Source organism: Mesoplodon mirus, assembly GCF_964341445.2.
Source record: "Mesoplodon mirus genome assembly, chromosome: 6".
Taxonomy (NCBI): domain Eukaryota; kingdom Metazoa; phylum Chordata; class Mammalia; order Artiodactyla; family Ziphiidae; genus Mesoplodon; species Mesoplodon mirus.
The window spans coordinates 30073465-30096350 of NC_138982.1; the positions used below are offsets into that span (position 1 = coordinate 30073465).

General features: G+C 46.5%; 1 protein-coding gene across 2 annotated transcripts; it reads left to right on the forward strand.

Moving 5' to 3' along the window:
* Window positions 1-77: 77 nt before the first annotated feature.
* Window positions 78-4070, forward strand: DPH3 (diphthamide biosynthesis 3). Of its 2 annotated transcripts, XM_082625140.1 has the most exons (3): window positions 81-420; window positions 933-1007; window positions 2751-4070. In XM_082625140.1, exons 1-3 carry the CDS (start codon window positions 313-315, stop codon window positions 2814-2816), a joined length of 249 nt encoding a protein of 82 aa, XP_082481266.1. In that variant the 5' UTR covers window positions 81-312; the 3' UTR covers window positions 2817-4070. The 2 variants fall into 2 exon arrangements, with proteins under 2 accessions (XP_082481267.1, XP_082481266.1); XM_082625141.1 differs by lacking the exon at window positions 933-1007 and having other exon boundaries at window positions 78-420.
* Window positions 4071-22886: the final 18816 nt, after the last annotated feature.

Here is a 22886-nt window from a genome sequence, read left to right on the forward strand (position 1 = left end):
TGACGCAGCAGCCGCGCGAGCGAACCCCACATATTATTGGTTGCTGCCGTCCGATGGGCGGGGCGGGGCGGGGCGCGACCCCACAGAGCAGCCACTTCCGTCCGCCCGTGTCTTCGCCCCCTAGCTCCGCCATCTCCATGGTGACCGCTACCCGGTCACCCGTTTGACCTCAAACCCTGAGTTGCGTCATTGTCTCTGAGCCGGAAGCGGTCATTCCTGCGCAGGTGCACGGCGACGACGCCCTAGAAGTTGGACCGGCCCCGGCTTGGGTCGGACGGCGGAGGTGACAGACCTTTGCTGGCCCCAGTAACGATGGCGGTGTTTCACGACGAGGTGGAGATCGAGGACTTCCAATATGACGAGGACTCGGAGACGTACTTCTACCCCTGCCCGTGTGGAGATAACTTCTGCATCACCAAGGTAACTCGGGAACCCGCCCGGCGACTCCTCGGAGCAGGCGCGCTTTCACTCTGCCGAGTTCCTGCCGCCGATCCACGCGGCTCATAGTTATATACTCCCTTTTTTATCCGTTTCTGAATTCCCCCAAATTTGATACTCCGCGCTGTCGGCGGCACTCGGTTCTGGCCTTTAGTCGGGCCGGAGCGGGGAGGGGAGGGTGTGGATGGCGCCATCCTTCCCAACTTAAGCTTCCACTTCCTGTGATACTCCTTTGGAGGAAGGTATGTGTTTTTGTCTTCCCGGGGGTTTTGAGGCGACTGAACCTTGACTCACCCTCCTGGGTGTTTATCCCAAGTGAACGCTTCCAGGGAAGAGTGGGGCTGGCATTTCTCTTGGAAGATGCTTTTGGTCCTCACATGCCTTGTGGGGAGGCCAGCCTCAAAGGAGCTTGCCCACAGAGGTGGGAGGGTTTGGGAGAAGGAGATCGCCAAGAGAAGACTATGCTGACCGTGCGGTGTTCGATTTTGTTATAGGAAGATTTGGAGAATGGGGAAGACGTGGCAACGTGCCCTAGCTGCTCTCTCATTATAAAAGTGATTTATGACAAAGTAAGGAGCCAGATTTTAAAAGGTGGGGGGTGGGTTGCAGGCACCTAGAGTAGTCAGCCTGTGATAGGTAGGTGCAGAATGTTTTCTAATCTTGTGTTAGGTAAATGCTATGTTTTTTAAAACAAATTTTTAAAACCATTAATAAGCGGCTGTATAGTAAATTAAAATTTTAAAAGCTCAAATTGATTAACTCTTTTAGCTTTGGAGAAGGCAATAAAGAAAACTGTTCTGTATCTAGTGAATATTATGATTACTTATTAAATAGAGGAAAATAATTATAAAGATTATTTAATTGACAGTGTTTATTCCTCCCTTATTTAATAAGCAATTAAAATTGTTTAGAGCTCTTGGACTTATTTTGAGGGAACATTTGTATAGTATCTCTTACCTGGCTTATACATTGAACTCTGCATTATCTTGTTTGAGATGTAAGTCATAGTTGCAATTTTACAATTTTCATTTTAGTCTTTAGCTGTTCTGCCGTTTTCACCCAAGGACACTGACAATAGAAAACAAAATAAATGCCCACCTCCACCCCAAGTGGAGGTACTTTCAGTACTTTGAATGGAGTCTTAACATCATAAGAAGCTTAACATTCTTTTCTCTGGGTTTTGTTTTTTGTTTTTGTTGTTGTTTTTGAGATATAATTGTCATATAACAAAGCTTAACATTCTTAAGGAAGAACTCTAAAATGAGTATAGGCAGGGTGGGGGAACAAGGCACTTAGCCTCATGACATAAGCAGGCTATAATTTAGACTACACTTAAGAGGTTTACTGATTTATTCTTGCATTTCAATGTGTTCTGGAACAAAAAGAAAACAGGGTAAGGGCGAGCAGGAGTGCTGGTATGAGAAGAGATTGCAATTTTAAATCGGGTGATCACCTACTGTAGGCTGTTTAGCAGCATCCCTGACCTCTACCCATTAGATTCCAGTAGCACCCCGCAGTATGTCAACCCAGAATGTCTCGACACATTGACAGATATCCCCAGAGACAAAAGCCACGCCTCCTCCCCGCTACCCCTTGAGAACCTCGTGTTAGAGCAAGAAGGCACGGGGCCATTTTAAAGAATATGGAGCATCGTGTTGGTGGTGGACCATAAACTCCAAAGAGCACAGTGGGAGGGTTCCAGGTGCTGGGCAGGAGTCAAAGATCAATAGGGACGGAATACAGGCTGATCCTTACGGGGATCAGACTGCAGGAGATGAGGGGTAACCTGGGAGGCAGAGGTTTCCTGGGCTGGCGGCGTAAGCCAGGCTAAATCATCAGAGATCGAACTTCATTTACAAAATAGCTAATTTGCACATTATCTATGTTGGGAAACATAAAGAGCTATCCCTTTAGTTGAAAAAAGTAATTACTTTGAAGAGGGCAGGTATTTGAGTGACCAAATATTGAAGTGGAGAAGTAGTAGTGCAAATAGTAATTAATACAGAAAATTAAAAGGTGTGACGTCTGTTTTATAAATGTGATTTCTGAGAAATGGGTGCCCTGTAGTGACGAGGGACATGTTTGTTTATAAGATAAGGTGCATTAAATATGAATTCAGGACTAAAAACTGATGCATTTTTAAGATTATGATTCTGGTGCTGGCATTGACTCATTGAACAAGAATGAAGTGATAGAGCAAAGGAAAAACTTAGATTAACAGCTGGATTGATTCTGTAACAAAATGAGTTTACCATTGATGCATCTGTGACACAGACACTCCGTGATTAATATAATTTCTTGTTCTGTCTTAGGATCAGTTTATGTGTGGAGAGACAGTCCCGGCCCCTTCCACCAACAAAGAGCTAGTTAAGTGCTGAAGCAGACTTTAGGATTCCAAAGCCTGAACTTTGGGGAATGAGCCAAATTGGAAAAATAGAATGCAAAGTCACTGGCTTCTTCATGGCGACAGTCATTTTGTAGTTTGGTGTTCCATAGAGTGTGGATTCTTTCCATCAGCTCCCAAGTTCATCTCCAGTTGAAGAAGCAAGTCCACCACATGACATACCCGGATTTTGTGCCCAGAACTTTGAATTGGATGGGCTCTTAATTTTCCATCAGAACTTAAAAGAAGATAATTTCAAATCAGTGCTTTCTTTTGCTCAATTTTGTTATTTTTATATCTTACACCTAATTACTTCATTATCTGACAACAGCTTCATCTACCTCAAAGTCATTAAGATTCATTAATTTAAAAAGAGATTTTATTTTTTATTTTGGTTATTAAGATTATTAAAATCAGCCCTTTCTTTGTAGTTTGACATCAGCTCTGCTGTTCTAAACTGAAGGAAATCAGTTGCCTTTAGTCAGTCGGGACTGTACCTTCAGTTGGCCAGGCCAGTTTTCAAGAGCTGGCCATGAGTCAGATGTCTGTGTTCTGTTAAGCATGTCATTTCCATTATACTTCATACACTGGGTTCTGGTCATGGTGTTAAAGAGAAAATATACTGGGCTCACAATTTTTCCAGAGTTAAAAGGTAGTGAGTTAAGAAGAAAAGTCAAAAAGTGATATGGTCAAAGAATATAGAATTTCCTTATCCATATTCTGCATGTTCCTTGAAAATCAGGACAAGATAAAAAGAAAAACAGCCAAAGAAAGTGAAATTGGTAACAGACGAGAGGAGAAAAATATGCCTACTTTTAGTAACTTAACTGCTTGAGTGGTTTTGTGAGAACAGACCAAGCAACATTTCTGTATCTGGGTTCTTGTGTGTGTATTTGTTTTTAGATAAGGCTAACGAAATTTCACTCTAGGTAGGGGTTAATGTCAAGTCTTCATGGCTAGCGGCCCTGCTTTCAGCAGTACCACCAAATCGAGTCACTGGTCCTAAAAGGTAAAGCCTCGACAGCAACTCTTGTATTTGCTGAGGAGGAACTTAAAAATGAGATGCCTGTTCCAATTAAATATGCCCCTGAGGGCACATCTAATAAGCCTCTATAAGCTGCAACCACATCAGACATTCACTCTTGCCCTGGAGAAAAAGAAACATACAAAGATAGGCTATCGGTCTTCCTTTGCTACAGCCCTGAGAATAGCAAGAAATAGAACCACTTGTACTGAAATTCCAAAATTCCCTTTATATACGCACCTCTGCTGTGTGTACATCAAGTTAAACCCACCTATGTCTGGTGGGTTGCTCTGTAAATGGCTTCTGCAATTAGGAAAATAGCCTGCCAGCATGTGAGCATTTTATTACTAACTGATAAATGTGCAGCCCACTCATTGGAGGTTTAAATTAAAGCAGACCAGTGGCCTTTTTTCCCCTGCCAGCAGCATGGCTATGTGAAGCCACTAGGCTGAGACATAAATCACCAAAAACTGTATGCCAGAACTGCTTGGTACATTATGTGAAGCGTACGGCATGTTGATGTGTTGAGAAATCTCATCGCTCTTCGGGACACTGACACCCCAGAAGTAATCCACAGTCACTTTGGAACGAGTGACGGCTCAGGTGAACAGAGCAGGGTGTGTGCTGACTGGTGGGGATGAGCTACAGAGAGAAACGAACCGTCCCATACTCAGATGTGATGGTTTTGTAGATACTGATAAGTGATGATGAATTTCAAACAAGAACAGACATCCCTGATGTCACTTACACTGTGAGCGTAGAAGAGCAGGAAGAAAAGTTGCCCAAGTCCAAACGTCCCAGGAGGAAAGCCAACGGCACTGGCGATCGGTGATAATCTGTGATAATGGGAATGGTTTCATTTCCAAAGCAGCTGAGTTGCTAAATCTGTTAACCGCAAAAGAACACATCAGGATTTAATCCTGTGTTAAGCAGAAAGTAAAACCAGGGTCTTACAGATACGACTCGAGTTCGGTGTGGTGTATATGCCTTGTTTAGCTTCACAGACATTTCAGAGCCCCTCTGAGGACTGAGTTGTAATCCAGCCTCTGTCTCTTGCTAGCTTTGTAATCTTTGGCAAGGCCAGTGGATTCCTCATCCGTCCAATTAGGAGACTGGATCAGGGTATTTCTAAACTCAGTACTATAATTTCAGGCTTCATAGTTTGCAGGAGCTGGAATGGTAATTGAAACCTTTTTAAACTAAACACGAGCTGAAGATGAATTACAGAGAAAGACGCTCCATTCTTCAGCAACTCCATGTCAAAGGATTCTGCATATACTTTAGTGTACACAGTCAGAAACCTTTTTATTGGAAAGCACCCAACATTTTTGATAACTGTACGTATTAATTTATTACCAGAATAAATTGTATTGGCATGCTAAATAAAGCCAGATTATTTACATCCATTTGTTTTCATGTAGTTTTTCTTCCCCTAAATACCAACATTATGTATTAAAAGGTTATAATGTGATTTTTGTATGAGGTAGAAATCTTTAACCCACTTTAGGACTTTGTAAGGTTTCTGTTATGGACAGTACAGTTTTTAAGTAGGAAAGAAATTGCCACTCTTTCTACAGTTTGGCCACATGGGTTTCAGTTCTGGATTTTTATTGTTATTTGGAAAAAAATAGCTTTGAATTAAGCGGCAGAAAGGCAGATATAGTTGACTGTAAGTAATTCAGTTTATTGCTGGGAAGGAAGGCTGGTATTTAAGACTGATGATCAGTTCTTAAGTGGTTTGAGAGCCCAGCCCTAGTTAGGGCACAGTTTGAATCTCAGTTCCTCCACTATGATCTCGGACAGGTTTCTTTTTGTATCTCTGTGTCCTGGTCTGTGAAATGTAGACCATGATAGTACCTTTTCCCCAGCATTCCCTGTGGATTCATTCATTCAGCAAGGGTCTGTGGAGTGCTTGCCACACGGTGGGCACTAAGTGAGGAAGACAGGTAGGTTTCTGCCATCGTGGAGCTTCCTTGCAACTAGAAGAGAGGAAATAAGAGAACAGGCTGTGTTTAGGGCCCAGGAGGAAACAAACCACGTGATGTGATACAGGTGCCTTTCTAAAGAGTAGATGAAAGTCTTCTCAGGTCTGGCACCTTTGCTGAGACCTGAAGGATGAGAATGAAGCAGGCTTGTGAAAATGATTACATTAGCTAATGACTAAAACATTTAGCACAATGCCTGTCATACGTGCAAAAACAAAAAGTTATCTACTCTAATACCGAAAGGAATTCATTGTTTTGAGCACTGACAATATTATTAGAATAAATACGAAAAGTGCAAAGTATTGGACACCCTTTGCCCACACTTACTGAATCTCTCTCGGCTTGGGTTTTGACAAGCCCTCCAGGTGGTTCTGATGCAGCTAACGTTTGAGAAGCACTGGCTGAGCACCGGCATTCGAACTTGGCAATGCACTAGAACCACCTGAGGAGATTTTAAAAGCCGTGCTGCCCAAGAGAGGCTGATTCATATGGTCTAGGTGCAGCTTGAACGTCAGGAATAGTACAGTCTCCCTTGTGATTCTAACATGCAGACCAAGCTGAGAACCACTAGACTCAGCTAGAAAAGAAAATTCATAATCACAAAGTAAGAAGGATCCAGTTTTTTCAATGGTCACACCTTGTTTGCACGTGAAACAGGAGTGGGCTTAGTCGGCCACTTGCTTTGTGTCCAGACATACAATCAGCCTTAACAAGTGACTACAGAGCCCAAGCTGGGCTAATGACCCCAGTGGGAGAGCCCCAATCTGGGTAGCCCTCTAGCTGCACCCCCTGCTTAAACAATCACATTTTCCCAGAACACACTCTGGCTGCTAATTACACACTTTACAGAAGTGACAGCTTCTGCATGTGTAAGTAATTAGGATTGCTTTAACTCTATTCCCTACTTCCTACAAAGCAAATTGCTCATGATTACATACCACACTGAGAAACCATTTTACAAATTATTCCTTCTTAAGAGTTCAAAACAAAGGACACATGAAAAGGACTTCCCTGGTGGCACGGTGGTTAGGAGCCCACCTGCCAATGCAGGGGACACGGGTTCAAGCCCTGATCCAGGAAGATCCCACATGCCGCGGATCAACAAAGCCCGTGCACCACAACTACTGAGCCTGCACTCTAGAGCCCGGGAGCCACAACTACTGAGCCCACATGCCACAACTACTGAAACCTGTGTGCCTAGAGCCTGTTCTCAGCAACAAGAGAAGCCACCGCAATGAGAAGCCCGCACACCACAACCAAGAGTAGACCCCGCTCACCACAACTAGAGAAAGCTCACACGCAGCAACGAAGACCCAACGTGGCCAAAAATAAATAAATAAATAAGAAAATAATTTATATATTTTAATAAAGGACACATAAAAAATAAATCACAGTTAAAAATACTATCCCCTAGCTCACAAAATTCTTAAAATGGCGGAGGGATATCCAAGGAAGGCAGCCACCTTGGTCCTGGCAAACGAGGGTTAGTTGATGGGGCAAGGGGTTCCATATAAAGTGACTCCCAAATAGAGGTGAATGTCTAGTAAGGGGTGGGGCATCTCAGTATGTGGCACAGAGCCCAGGCACTGCTTCAGGGGGTCAACACTTGGGACTGAGACAGGCAAGCAGGACCCAGTCACTAGGCAAAGATTTGGGGCCAGGCTTCATCTTTAGAGGGGAATTGAGCTCTTTCCTGTACGTTTGGGCAAAGATTAACGCCAAGACTGAGGGTGCAGAAGAGGGGAAACAAACTGTTAATGGGCACCACCTGTGTTCTAGGCTCTTTCCATGAGGGCAGGACAGGGCACCCAGGGACAACCCAGAGGGCATTGGGTCCCAGTCTACAATCCCAGATGGCAGAACCTGGACTATTACTGTAGCCAGCAGGTATCTCTGAACTACCAACTGGTGATGATGAAGGAGCCAACTGACGAGGATGGGGGCTTTGGACCATTTAATGTGATTAAGTGAAATAATACATGTAAAGCAGTGAGCACAGTGTTTGCACATAGTAAGAACTCAATAAAAATAGTTTAATCGTACTTATTTTTTGCTCTATCAGAAATGACCCAAGACTTAACGGTCTGAGGAACTTGCCTGAATTTAAAGGTTAAGACAGCACAGAACTCAGCCATGATGTGTCAGGGGTCAACCCAGAAAAGCAAAAGAGCCATGAGCAGTAGAGGACGAGGGATTTGTTTGAGGGTTAGGCTTTATGTGGTTGTGCGAGTGAGAAGGAGGCATCAAGGCTGTTATCTCTGCGTCTGGTCTTGAGACTAAAGTAGCTACAAGTCAGCCAAACTTGGTGTGAACAAAAGAAAATACAAACTGGAGCTACATCTGTCTCTCCCCACTGCCAACCTTGACTCAGTGGGTGATGTCTGCAGGAGGCTGGCACCCTTCCCCAGGGAGCTGCATAAGTAGTTGGCACAGAACAAGGCAAAGATGGCAACAGTGTGTGTGCACACCCACTGCCCTGCTGCCCTGCTCCAACCTTCCGAACATAAAAATGTGTCTGCTGCTTTCCTTCTCATTTCCAATTTTTTTTTTTTTTTTTTGGCCATGCAGCTTGCAGGATTTTAGTTCCCCGACCAGGGATTGAACCCGAGCCCTGGCAGTGAAAGTGCTGAGTCCTAACCACTGGACCACCAGGGAATTCCCTCATTTCCAAATCTTCCACAAAATTTCTCTTTTGGTCAATGCTCACCCAGGACCATACAGAGAAGGGAATTCTGTGATATGTAGTCCTATAGTCCCAGTTTAGCTGATTGCCACCATACACAATGTTGGGGAAGCCGAGGCAGGGGTGGGACACCATTTTTGTTTTTAAACAGGTAAAGTGATAATAGCATGACGTCATTTAGATCACACTGTGGTGTTGATTTCATTATCCCCATGTTAACTGAAACATTAGATCAAGTCAGCCTCTCTTGCTGGCCAGACATCAGACAACAGTCCCATGAGATTAATTTTTGCTACACTTGTGTTGTGAGATGAGCAAGGTTTTGGTTGTGTTTTCTGTATTCAAATTTAGAGCCATGTCATTCTAGTAATAATAGGTTAATATTTCCAAAGTCTGCTCTATATATCCACATGAAGGGATTTATGAGCTCTAATTCTAGAGAGGAATGGGACATATGTTCATACAGTGTCATTCAAAGTGAGATGTAATACCCCTGGGAACCTAGACCACCACCCCCCCACCTCCCCTTACTGATGAGTCTGTTTCCTGGTTGCTGGAATTTGGGGATGATTCGTTTTGAGTGTTTTTATCGCAACAAATTCCCTGATACATTTCAGTGGTGTCCAACAGTTTGTTATCCAGACCGTTTCAAATCAGGTGAGAAGCTCACACTTCAAGTGTGACATGATCTGCATGGCCAGGCCTGAAAACTTGAACTTTGGACCTTGAACAGAATCTGCCAGATATAGTTTTTATATTCCTGGCAAAATATGGCCTACTCGGGACTTGTCCATCTAGCTTGGCTAAGCACTCGTCACATGATGCTGAGGTCAAGGGGAAAAAAATCCGTGAAGTTAGACATAAAAAAGGACTCTCTGCTTGTAGAAGTGTTAAGTTTACTAGTAGTTACCCACCAAAATGGATAAGCAGTGTCATTCAACCAATAAAGATGCTGCAAGCCTTTTCTGTTTATGAGTTAGGCCTAATCTCTGTGCCAAGGGGGGATTTTACAAACACAGAATTGTATTACAGAGAAACTTAAAGAACAGGATGGAAACGCTTTTCACCAGTAAGTGACACAGATGTAGGTGTTGGTAGCTAAATGATTGGAAACTTTGTTCTCTTTGCCGAACACACCCCCTTACTCATCAGGTATTTTAAGCAGTCAAGTACCATCTGGACATCAGGAGGCAGAAGGGGGCCTGACCTTGGCCAGATGGCTCCAGTTTTCCTCGCTTGCACACGTGTTCCTCCCCATCTGTGGACTCAGTGGGGCAGGGCCCTGGGCAAAGTGTCCAAGGACAGTACTGGTCACCTGGGCAGGCCTTGGACTCTCTACTGTAATACAGGGCGGGGGGGCGGGCGTAGCTGAAAGAATGATTTCAGACATCTCAGCTCTGTTCTGATGTGACATTGAGTGGGTGAATGACTATTTCCAGTCTCCGATGAACTTGTCCTCTCGAGCCTGAAGGGGCCACCTTGAGGTGACAGCCGTGCTTTGGGCTGGGGAGCGGGGGCAGGAAGAGAGGAGTGGAGGAGAGAAGCCCTCACAGGAATGACTGTGAATGACAGTGGCCAGGGCCTGTCGGGGGAGCCAGAGCCCCACTGGACACGAGTGTGGGTAGCCCAAGCCCCGCCAGCTTGCAGGAGGACATGTGCAGCCAAAACCTCCCTGTCCCACGTGTCCTTTTTCCCAGGGGGCAGCCTACTTAATGCAAATGCCATCTGTGGGACCTTCAGCCCAGGTCTGGGGCAAACTCGTCCGCTGGTTACTGGCCTCAGCATCTCAAGACACACTTAGCTAGGTCTTTGAGTTCCAGGGCTTCCCTGTCCAACATAGTAGCTAAAATTCATATTTCAATTAAGAGGAAATAAAATTAAGTCAATTCCTCAGCCATACTACCATATTTCACATACTCATGTACACATGCTGCTGTGGCCTGTGGCTACCATACTGGATGGTCCAAGTAAAGAACATTTCCATCATCACAGGAAGTTCTACTGGAGACCTCTGTTCCAGAATTCGCCAGAGTGCTCGTATACTGAAGAAACAAAACACCTCTCTGGACTTCCTCTTCTTCTTCTATTACATGTCTTTCTTTGCTTGCATTGGAATATCTTGGCCATAGATTCTTTTTTTTTTTAATAAATTTATTATTTATTTATTTATCTTTGGCTGCATTGGGTCTTCGTTGCTGCACGCGGGCTTTCTCTAGTTCCGGCAAGCTACTCTTTGTTGCGGTGCCCGGGCTTCTCATTGCAGTGGCTTCTCTTGTTGCGGAGCACAGGCGTGCGGGCTTCAGTAGTGGCTCACAGGCTCTAGAGCGCAGGCTCAGTAGTTGTGGTGCACGGGCTTAGCTGCTCTGCGGCATGTGGGATCTTCCCAGACCCGGGCTCGAACCCGTGCCCCCCGCATTGACAGGCGGATTCTTAACCACTGCACCACCAGGGAAGTCCCCATAGATTCTTAGACGTTTGATATCGAAGACCTGGGTTCAAGCCTCAGCTTCCCCACATCAAGTTTACAAGAGTTACTTGGTCTGTTTCTGTGTCAATAAAATGAGGATAATTAACCACCTCCCTGGGTTGGGAAAATCAGATGGGATAATAAACAGGAAGTTGCTGATAAGCCCCATGCACTGTACATATTCTCACCAAGCGAGGCACAGAGAAAAGGGAGGGGTGATAGCCATTAAAATTCTGTCAAAAAAAAGAGGTGGGGGCTTCCCTGGTGGCGCAGTGGTTGGGAGTCCGCCTGCCGATGCAGGGGACGCGGGTTCGTGCCCCGGTCTGGGAGGATCCCACATGCCGCGGAGCGGCTGGGCCCGTGAGCCATGGCTGCTGGGCCTGCGCGTCCGGAGCCTGTGCTCCGCAACGGGAGAGGCCACAACAGTGAGAGGCCCACATATCACACACACACACAAAAAAAAGAGGTGGTTTTTGGAATAATATTGGTGATTTTTCAGAAGGGACTGTAAAGGTAAAATAATAATGCTTCCTCTGAGAAGAGAGGCAACTCCTTCCCACTCCCCTCTCCTTAGTGGGTCGTTTTGAAACCATTAATAGGCCTGATAAGAAGCCCAACCTTTTGGTTTTATAATGCAAGGTCAAGGGCCTTCGGACCCTTACAACCATAGACACACATTGTGCAAATGAACTCAGAGCCTCTGGAGGTGGACAGCAGACAATCACATGGTCCACCCATCTGTCTCTCAAAGGGATGAGAGACATTTTCATCGTTCCTTCTTCTACTTTACTGCATAAATTCATGGGAAATTCTGTCCAGACTCTGAGGTCACTTTCTTGTTACCTTAATGCACGTGAGTCTGTTAGTTCTTACCAATAATGAGTCATGTTCGCTCTCTTCTGTATTAGTACAGAGGGGTCTTTGTGTTGGCAGGATTGTTTTATTTCTCCAACAGGACCAAAGGAGACTTGAGTTTCCCATGTGGAGTGGAGGTGGCGAGGGGAAAGCCCCCCTCTGGAGGTGATGGGCTCAGATTGGAGGGAAAGGCTGGGTTTCTGGCTGATTTCCCCTCCTGGGATGCCAGCATTTGAGACCCAACCAGAAGAGAGAATGTGCTCTGGTTTCCAGGGGCCCAGTAGGGACGTAGCCCAGGAAGGGAGAGGATTAGGCCTGCTAAGTGTGTGGCAGACTCACTGATAACCCTAATCCTGTGATTTCTCCTATAAAAGTCCATGAAGTGAAATTTCCATTTTAAGTGCTATGGGGCTTTGTCTTGCATGAGATTTCAAATCACTCTAACTTCGATGGCAACTAAGAAAAAGTCCTTTCAGTTTTCTAGAAGAAGCTGGGAAGGAGCCCCAAGTCCTACTGTGAATTAGTTGGGGAAGCAGGTGGCAGATTCTGGGGGCCTGTGTGCCTTTTGCAAAAGAGTAGTTGGCGATCAAGTGGGCTGCAAAGGACAGAGCAGGGGGGCGAGGGCCCTGGGGCCTGTAAGAACAAAGGAGCCCAGGGGCAGACAAGGGAGGGACCAGCCCTGCCCACAAGCCTGGGGTTCACATTTGGAGCTGAAAAGCAAGTCAGCTGACAATTTCAAGGAAGAATTTGGTCAAAACAAATATCTACAATACATATATTTCAGTCAATATTCCTTCAAGGATTAGTAATTTTGCTACATCACGGGACATTCGACAACTGCTTTGCACATGTATACACTTTTGGACAACGTTCAGAATTTTCCATTATTTCTGTTTATTTCTTATTCATATTTTGCCAATATTCTTGGTTCCACGTTGTTTATAATTACAGGGGAGAGGCTCCAGGACCGGGGACTGAGGGCAGGAAGGACAGAAATGTTGAAAAATAGGGGCTCCACTGGTACAAATTAAATATTCAACAATAGTTTTATTGTTTATTTTATTGTTTTGCCTCATTCTATAAGTAATGCAGCCCCATTATAGGAAAATCACAAAACACAAACAAAAGAAAATAAAGAACAAGAGCTCCTATAACTCCAACTTCCCTTGCCTCATTCCATTTCTGTTCCTCCCAGGGGGATTCTTTTTTTTCTCCTAGGAGTTGAAGGCACAACAGCCCTCAGACTGGCAGCCCCTCATTCCCCCCCACCCCAGACCAAGTTCAGGAGGCCTCCTGCCCTCAGTACCTGGCCCCGGAGCCTCTCCCCGGACACCTGCAGCTTGTCTGCCCTTTGCTACACTCACTTTGTATTATACTTCAAAATCCTTAAATGTAATTTTTTTTTAGTTTTATTTATTTAGTTTTGGCTGAGTTGGGTCTTCGTTGCTGCACACGGGCTTTCTCTAGTTGCGGCGAGTGGGGGCTACTCTTTGTTGCAGTGCAGTGGCTTCTCTTGTTGCAGAGCATGGGATCTAGGTGCGTGGGCTTCAGTAGTTGTGGCACATGGGCTCAGTAGTTGTGGCGCACGGGCTTCATTGCTCCGTGGCATGAGGGATCTTCCCGGATCAGGGCTTAAACCCATGTCCCCTGCATTGGCAGGCGAATTCTTAACCACTGTGCCACTAGGGAAGTCCCCTTAAATGTAATTTTATATATGATCTCCTATCAGGTGTGTGTGTGTGTGTGTGTGTGTGTGTGTGTGTGTGTGTGTATGAAAGAAAGATACAGATATAGCAAGTGAGGGAGGGAAGGAAAGAGAGAGAGACAGAGACAGAGAGACAGGGACAGAGACAGAGAGAGACACAAGGTAGATCTTTGGTGTTAAAAGATCTACAGATTGGGGTCAAGGGAAGCCCTGGAAATTTGGAAGGGGCAAGGGGATGGTGAGGGCCTTCTATGTTCCCAGGGTAGAGAAAAAAGTGTATTTCAATGGGAAACTATGTTTCATCTAGAGGTTAGATCGCCTCCAATTTATCTGCTTCTAGACTCTGACTGTCTCTGAGCTGTTTTAACTCTGTAGTTGAGGGCAGCTGACAGCAACGCGAGGTCGCTCTCATCTCGAAGTGTGCAAGTCCTCTACTAACCAGGAAAGGCTCAGTTGTTTGCCCTCCCACCGTGTGACAAGACCCGTTTTGCCTCCATTTATGTACATATTCATGTCAATATTCCTCCTGTATAAGGTGTCTCTTTTGAACTGGTTATAGTCTCTACTGGGCTGGGCTATAACCATAAGCTTTAGGTCCCTCATGAAATCAATAAAATCTTTAACATGTGTTCATTTTTATATCTGTATGAGAGTCATGATTTTACCATTTTGTAAAGAATTATTTTTGAATAGTTTTCCAAAGATTGAGGAGGGGTCAGGTGGAAAGTGAAGGGGGGAGAAGAGGTGAGCGACCTGTACACCTCTGGGCATGAAAGGAAGTGGGTGATGGAGTCAAGGCACCCAGGTCATCTAAGTCGCCATAGAAATGCACCTCTGTTTGGCTTACTATGTATTACTGATTTGGGCTCAGACTCTAAGAAGTCAGATATTAATGTGTAGAAGAGTAGTAAGTTCCAAGTGATTTTAGCCTGCTACAGATGCAAATGATTTCTATCCACCAAAAAATATAACTCCCAAAAGATTTATTGTCCTGTAAGAAGACATTATCTAATTTTGCAATCTATTTCAACATCTTTTATTCTTCTTCTTCTCCTCCTCCCTCCCCCCACTCCTCCTTCTTCTTGGCTTTATTTTGCTTTGTTTACTTACTTTTTTGTTTTTCTTTGTTGGAAGGCAATATTCTTTTTTTCACTAACATTATATCAATCTTTCCTATTCTTTGAACTAGGTTTACCAATCTGCTGACTCTCTCATTAATGAGTTAAATAAATCTTTGCCACATGCTTATTCTACTATGAAAGAGGGTCATAGTTTTTAACTTTTTGAAATGTATACGTCGACAGTCTAGTTGCCAGCTCGTGGTCTGCATGATCCTGTCCCAAGGTTGCCCCACAGAACAGAACAGTGGAATCTGCATTCTCTTATCATTCATGGAGAACCTGTCCTGTGCCTGGCACCGTGGCAGGTGCTGAAGTTAGGGGAAATGGAAGCAGACAGGCTCAAGAAATTCACACTTGTGGCCAGAGAGAAGTTGTTGGTTTGTTTCTTAAATCAACAATTAAAATGAAATGTGACAACTGCTGGCTTAGAGGTGACAGTGCTCTAGAGCAAGCGTGGATGGAAGGAAAGCTCAGATCCCCATTATGCGGGCCTTGCCCTTGCCCCTCTTTTCCCTTTTTCACAGGGAATCGTTGAGTTCCAGCTCAGTAGTCAGCATTGTCTTCTTCCTGGCTAGGAGCATCCTCACACCTCACACGACTCCAGTGTCCAGGCATTAGATGCTTCTGTGTTAAATGAGAAAAACTAATTTGAACAGCTTATCCTAAAGAAAGTCTGTTGTGAAATCCGTCCAAAAATCTAATAAGTAGGAGTGATATCTGTTGGTGAATGAATTGGGTTATCTGAGGTGAAGCTGAGTTACTAAAGCAATAAGCAAATCAAGAAGAGAGCAATCTGGAAGGTTGTGAATGTGCCTTCTGGTTCCTAAAAAGCAGGATTAGCACTGAACAGAAAAATCCAATGAACCTTGGCCCATTTGCATTTTAGCACTCGTTTTGGGTACCGGTGGGATGGTGGAGAGGACCTTGGTCATGGAAATGGAAGTTCTTTGCTCTAGTCTCAGTTTGGAAATCTTATCCCAGATTTTCTCTCTGAGCTTTAAAGAGTTGGTGTGAGGTTAAATCATAGAATTAATGTTAAAGCACTTGTGATTTTGCCTCTACAAGACATTTGATAATGTCTGGAGACATTTTTAGTTTTCATAATTGGGTGGTGAGTGGTGCTCCTGGCATCTGTGTAGTAGGTACAGGCCAGGGATGCTCCAAAAAGTTCTACAAGGCACATGGCAGCCCTCGAGCAAAGACTTATCTGGCCTCAAATGTTAATAGTGCTGAAGGTGATAAGTCCTATCTAGGTCCATCTTCTTGGTTCTGTTTGATCCAGGGAATCTGATAAATGAGAGCTTTACGAAGACTGAGTTTCCTGAGTAGGTAGCTGATCTGGGGAGGTGTGGGTAAAGGATGTTGGAGGGTGCAGATTCAGGTGATAACCTGGGTCCCTTGTGGTTACAGATGGATTTGGTTGTCAGCTTTCACTGGTCTCAGTTCCCCAGTTGGTAGATGAATAGAGTGGGAGGGCATTGCTGTGGAATTTACAGAGATAGTTGGTACCTATGTCAAAAGGCCCCTCTGAGTGGCTGGGCTATAACCATAAGCTTTAGATGGGGTGACATATTGGTGTCTTATCAGTTTGTTAGATTTACAAAGACTCTTCCAGCTCATTTAAGTAAAGAAGAGTCACTTATTAAAAGTTTTGTTGGTTATCCATTTTAAATATAGCAGTGTGTACATGTTAGTCCCAACAAGCACCTACTGTATAGCACTGGGAACTCTGCTCAATATTATGTAGCAACCTAAATGGGAAAAGAATTTGAAAAAGAATAGATACATGTATATGTATAACTGAACCACTTTGCTGTACACCTGAAACTATCACAATATTGAAAATCAACTATACTCCAATATAAAATGAAAGTTAAAAAAAGTTATGTTTGGGGCTTCCCTGGTGGCACAGTGGTTGGGAGTCCGCCTGCCGATGCAGGGGACACGGGTCCGTGCCCTGGTCCGGGAAGATCCCACATGCTGCGGAGCGGCTGGGCCCGTGAGCCATGGCCGCTGAGCCTGCGCGTCCGGAGCCTGTGCTCCGCAGCGGGAGAGGCCACAACAGTGAGAGGCCCGCGTACCACAAAAAAAAAAAAGTTATGTTTAAATTAAAAAAAGAAAAAAATGAAATATGATAAGTCCCACAGTAGAGGTTTCAGAGTTAAAAACTAGACGCTCACAGCAGCCCCTGCCTGACACCTCGTCTTCCACATGATAAGTATTTAAAATCGTAGCTGGAATCTTCAGGGGGTGACTTGAGCTATCCAAGCCTGGTGATGCTTACAAGGAAATGGGAGTTTCCTCTCTGAATCACTTCACCTCATCAGGGCAGGACCAGCAGCCCAGCGGTTGTTACTTGTCCTGAAACATACTGGCGCTATTTGCTCTTCTTTTGACAGTCCCAGTAGCTTTCGTTGCCTTTTTTGGATAGTGGGTTTGGGAGTGAGCGTTTGCTTCTCCTGGTTTCACAAGCCGTTTTGTGAAAAGGAGGCGTGCTGAGTGTCCCGGCGCGTTGGCCTGTGTCTGATCCAGTCCGGCCACCAGATGGCGCAGTTTCGCCTCTCAGCGCCGCAGTGCCGCGAAGGATTGAGCTCTGACGCTCCTCAAGCGTCAAAGGATTTGAGTCCTTTGTTGCATTGTGACCTTGGGAAAGCCAGTTTCCCCTTCTGCAAACGAGGAATGGTGCAAATCACCTTGCAGGGCAGCTGTGAGGATTAAATAAGATGACAAAGGCTAAGCGCCTTGCACAGTTCAGACGCACAGTGGATGCTCTGTAATCCCGGCCCTACTCTATCCTCTTTCATTCATTCAGTGCACATTTATCGACCGGTGTTTCTGTGCGATGGCTCATAAAGGCGCAGAGTGTCTTACACACACACCACACACACAACACACACACACATACACACTACTGTAGTTACTGGAATACAAGACATACCCTCTACCCTTCAGTACCTAAGTCATCCAAAATTTCCTCTTGTTCAAATGCATTTAGGTACAAAAAGCCACATTCTGAAGAGCTAAAATAATGGTAAAAGACGTAGCAACCCTAGAAGAGTGTTACTATGTGTTCAGAACCTGCTATTCCCCACTGGGTTCCACTGTAGAGTATTATACAAACAAGATAATATGTTGCCCCATACAACCAACTTAAAATCCCCTTCAAAACATGTATGATGTTTTCCCCAGAGGAGGGACAGTGACGCTGGCTCAGGACAGCCCTGGGCTGTGGGCCAATGTGACTTGAGTGCAGCGTTGTGAAGGGAGGTTGTTAGGGCTGTGTTGTGGGGGGGATTGCATGTAACACTAAGCACATCCGTTTTTGTCACATGCAGTGGGGAGCCACAGCTGCCTTCTGAGTTGAGGAATGACAGGGCAACATTACCAGCCCCAAACCCTAGAAAGAGCAGTGTCTGCCTAAAGCTGGGGGCTGGATAATTTCATCCTTAATCCCACCCGAACTTCTTCTCCCACCCCTCCTCCTCTCCTTCCTGTCCTCTCCTCCTTCTATTTACTCATTCATTTATTCATTCATTCAGCAAAGATCTATTAACCCTATATACCATATTGCAGATATGTTTTAGGCACTAGGGTTAATCAGTGAACAACAGCAACAAAGCTTCTTCCTGGAACTTACAGAAACCCATTCATGTTACAATATTTGTATATGCACCTGTCTTCTATGGGCCACCTGAGCAGTTGGGGGCCACCTGCCTCCCCGTGTGAAAAAGTCAGCATCATAGCTTGTCCTCTGAGGCCCTGCCGTGCCCCTGCCCTTCCCAAGGTGTGGTTGTGCAAACTTCCCTTCAATTACATGAGATGCTTTGTTATTCTCCTACGAATCTCCCCAGCCTCTGCAGGACTAAGCTTGTGTAATTTGCATTTCTGTCACCTGCCACCCAAAGGTGCCTGCTAGAAAGGCAGAGCCACTGAAGAAAACTGATAAGACTTTCTTGATTGTGTTAGGATGCAGGGCCAGCCCTGTAGGCAGGATTAGCCTGAAGGCCTACTTGGCATCAGCTGTGTTAGCCAGGACCAGCCACATCATAAAGGAAAGCTGTGTTCATGTGTGGTTTGGTTTGGCTTCCCCTGCAAGCAGAGCCTGAGGCAAGGATTGGGTGCAGGTGGTTGATGTAGGAGGTGAGCCTGGGAAGCAGGGGAGTGTGAGCAAGGAACTGAGATGGGGAAGAAGGAAAGGTGAATATAAGGGCACATTCTCCCAGCTGCTGCTTTATTTTTTTTTTTTTTTTTTTTTTTTTTTTTTTTTGCTGTACGCGGGCCTCTCACTGCTGTGGCCTCTCCCGTTGCGGAGCACAGGCTCCGGACACACAGGCTCCGCGGCCATGGCTCGCGGGCCCAGCCGCTCCGCGGCATGTGGGATCTTCCGGGATCGGGGCACGAACCCGTGTCCCCTGCATCGGCAGGCGGACTCTCAACCACTGCGCCACCAGGGAAGCCCTGCTGCTTTATTCTGCTTGATTCTGAGAGGCGAACAGAATGCCTCCATTCAGAATTACCTCCTGAAAGGTGGAGGCTGGAGCGATCTTCCACTGGGTCCTATCCCCTCAGTGACTGAGAGTTGCCTGGGGTGCTAACTCTCAGGGATGCTCGCTCCTGCTCTCTGCCTTCGGAGAAGACCCTGGGGCAGAAGACCCTTGGCATGGGGCTAAAGGAATCAGAGCCACACGGAGCTGACCAGGAACTGGGGCTGAAGCAGAGCCAGCCTGAAGGCATGTGATGCAGGCACAGGAGGTGTCACCAACAGAGTCTTACTGAACTTTGCTGCATATTGTAAGTTACCTAACTCAGTGGTCCCCAACCTTTTTGGCACCAAGGACCAGTTTTGTGTGAGACAGTTTTTTCACGGACCAGGGGCGGGGGATGGTTTCGGGATGATTCAAGCGCATTACATTTATTGTGCACTTTATTTCTATTATTATTACTTTGTAATACATAATGAAATAATTCTACAACTCACCATAATGCAGAATCAGTGGGAGCCCTGAGCTTGTCTTCACTTCCCACTCACTGATGGGGTTTTGATATGAGTCTACAAGCAGTTGATTTATTATGGTCTCTGTGCAGTCAGACCTCTCTGCTGATGATAATCTGTATTTGCAGCCGCTCCCCAGTGCTAGCATCACTGCCTCATCTCCACCTCAGATCATCAGGCATTAGATTCTCATAAGGAGCGCGCAACCTAGATCCCTTGCATGCGCAGTTCACAGTAGGGTTTGTGCTCCTATGAGAATCTAATACTGCTGCTGATCTGACAGGAGGCGGAGCTCAGGCGGTAATGCGAGCGATGGGGAGCGGCTGTAAATACAGATGAAGCTTCGATCGCTTGCCCGCTGCTCACCTCCTGCTGTGCCACCTGGTTCCTAACAGGTCATGGACCGGTACCTAACCGGACCGGTTAGGTTGGGGACCCCTGACCTAGCCCCAGGTTGTGGGAGGTGTTGCTGCCCCAGATGAGATAGTCCCTGGCTTATCTCTAGAATGTAGCCTCTTTGCAGAACTCCAGTCTAAGCATGGGCCTGGCAGGAAAAAATTGAGCTTCCAGAAATTCTGACGAGATTTTTATTTGATTTTGCACAGTTTAAGTGCCATTGGTGAGGCTAATTTGGGGATCAAGAGTCTGCACCTCCTCTGGAACATGTAACATTCTCTATGGTGTACCCCAATTATGACGACTTCCTTAAGCCTTTGATTTGCCCAGTGGTGTTACGATGCCTGACTGTACTGCCCTGACTGGGCCACCGTGGCATTGGTCAACATAGTGGCCGTGCACAAACTCTGCTTCCAAAACTGCTCTGCAGGCTCCAAATCACATTCAGGTTCTCCTGTGATGGTTGCAGCCAGCTGCAGAGACTGCAACACGTGGAGTGCCTGTCACTCTCCTCTCTGACAGCCTGGCTCCATTTAGTTTAAGGATTTTGTGGCCCAGAATGTTATCTGAGCTGTCACTGTCATGCTCTGTCACCCTGAAATGGATGGCAGGAAATGGGTCGGCGAGCCCTGTCAGTTTCCTTGTCGCTGGCATCATTCCTGGGTTCAACCGTGAGCATCCCAGCTGTGAGTCACTGCGGAGGTGGAGAGAATCCACTCAAATGTCTGCAGCCACACTTAGAAAGAGCTCTTCGAGAGACAGAAGAGCCCTCTTCATCCGTGTCTATTCTCTGCCCTTGTTCTCCATGAGCTGATTGTTGCCTAGGCTCACACAGCTGGGCTAATGTGACACCTGCCACTCCTAAGAGGGCACAGAGCCTGTGTCATATGAGATCTGAGAAAGGAAACCCACCCCCCAGGCTGTGGAGCCCCCATCTTCCTCAGCACACAATTTCCCCAAAACCAACATCAGCCAAGGCTGCTCTGTGCCTGTTGCGATGGAACGAGACCAAAACAGAGCCACACTGTCATCAGTGTGAGCTAAGACAAAGCAAGAACACTGGGTACATTACAAAAATGACCAGAGAGGCCCTCTCCTGGAGAGCAGGAGTGGTTGTCCATCCACCAGTGATAGCGTTAGCCCCGCTCTGTTCCTCCCATCACCTTCTATATAAAAGTGAGAGGCCCAGGGGCTTCCCTGGTGGTGCAGTGGTTAAGAATCCTCCTGCCAATGCAGGGGACACGGGTTCGAGCCCTGGTCCGGGAAGATCCCACATGCCGTGGAGCAACTAAGTCCATGCGCCACAACTACTGAGCCTGCGCTCTAGAGCCCGCAAGCCACAACTACTGAAGACCACGTGCCTAGAGCCCATGCTCCGCAACAAGGGAAGCCACCGCAATGAGAAGCCCGCGCACTGCAACAAAGAGTAGCCCCCATTCACCGCAACTAGAGAAAGCCCGCGCAGCAACAAAGACCCAATGCAGCCAAAAATAAAATAAATAAATATATTAAAAAGTAAAAATAAAGAAAAGTGAGATGCCCAATCATAAAATTGCCCCATTTTCTGATCGCATCCAGTCTAGAGCAAGACCATGCTTCCTAGCACCCTCTCCGAGGTCCCCTTGCCCAAGCTCTGATCTGCAAGCCCCCCTGCACCCTCCTGCTGAGATCCCCATGGTTCCACACAGTGTGTGGTCTCTCTGGGCAATAACCCCAAGTTCCGCGGCCACAGGTGTATCCCTGCTGGTGTTGGCTGGCTGGGAGAAGGCCAGTGCTGACCTGGAGCTCCTGAGCCCCCTCATCAGCTGCAGAACTGCTCCTGGCAGCCACTGGGGGAGGCGACTGGGGCTCTGGCCCTGCGGGGGGCATTTGATTGTCTCCTGTGGCACACATTTTGGTGCCTAGTGTCTTGTCCTTGGCCACCTCCAGATTTCAGCTCTAAGGCACCTTTCCATGCGGGCTCCGACTCATCTTGCACCGTGTGACGGTCAAGCCCAGGCCTCTCCGCTTTCCTGCCTGGGGGCCTTCTCTGAAGCCTGGGAGCTGCTCTGCCCTTGCAGCCTGAAAGGTGCCCTGGAGACAGCTGATGTCCCCAGAGGTCATGTCAACCAGGAAGGTAGAAAAATTGGTGGAAAAACGTCCCGGCCTCTGCCCTTCTGGTGGATGGTTCTGGAACATGTTCTGCAGGCATCTCAGAGTAGGCAGAACCAAGCTCCCGACCCCCTTGCATTGGCTTTTCCTCCCTCTCTGCCCCACTATCCTGACTCCCTGCCTCCTGCCTCCTGGGGTCACCTCTCAAATAAAGCACCCACATCCAAGGCCTTGTTCCGTCTGCTCTTAAATTACCCCAAAGTAACACGCCTCCCTAGGACCCACCCACCCCCAGCTCCTGCCTGCAGAATTTCCTAGCCATAATGTTGGCTGGGGTTGTTTCCCCCACCCCAGCTCCAATCAAAATTCCCAAGCCCCTGGTCGCAGAGTTTGGTTCAGGCGCATGCGCATTCCCCAAGCCAGTTTAGCCAGAGTGACCCTCAGAGCTCTTGCTGGGGATTCTGGGACACGAACCCAGTCTCTTCCGCTCGGCCTGTGGGGACGGATTTTTATGGATGACTGCATTTTTTCACTCCTCCCTTTGTTGGGTGGGGTCTGTTTGCCCTCCTCTTGAATGTGGGCTGATCTTGGTTGCATTGAGCAAGGAGAACAGTGGAAGGGGTGCTATACAAGTTCCAAGTCTGGTCTTTAAGAGGACCAGCAGCTTCTGTGTTGGTCTGGGTATGCTGAGCCGCTGGGTAAGAGAGCTGACAACCCTGCTGCAGGGACCATGAGAGAGGCTGAG

Bases quoted from the DNA above. Each gene is read 5' to 3' on its own strand.
- DPH3 (XM_082625140.1), top strand. From the start codon at position 313: ATGGCGGTGTTTCACGACGAGGTGGAGATCGAGGACTTCCAATATGAC. The intron at 421-932 runs GTAACTCGGGAA...ATTTTGTTATAG, and splicing joins ATAACTTCTGCATCACCAAG to GAAGATTTGGAGAATGGGGA. The intron at 1,008-2,750 runs GTAAGGAGCCAG...GTTCTGTCTTAG, and splicing joins TAAAAGTGATTTATGACAAA to GATCAGTTTATGTGTGGAGA.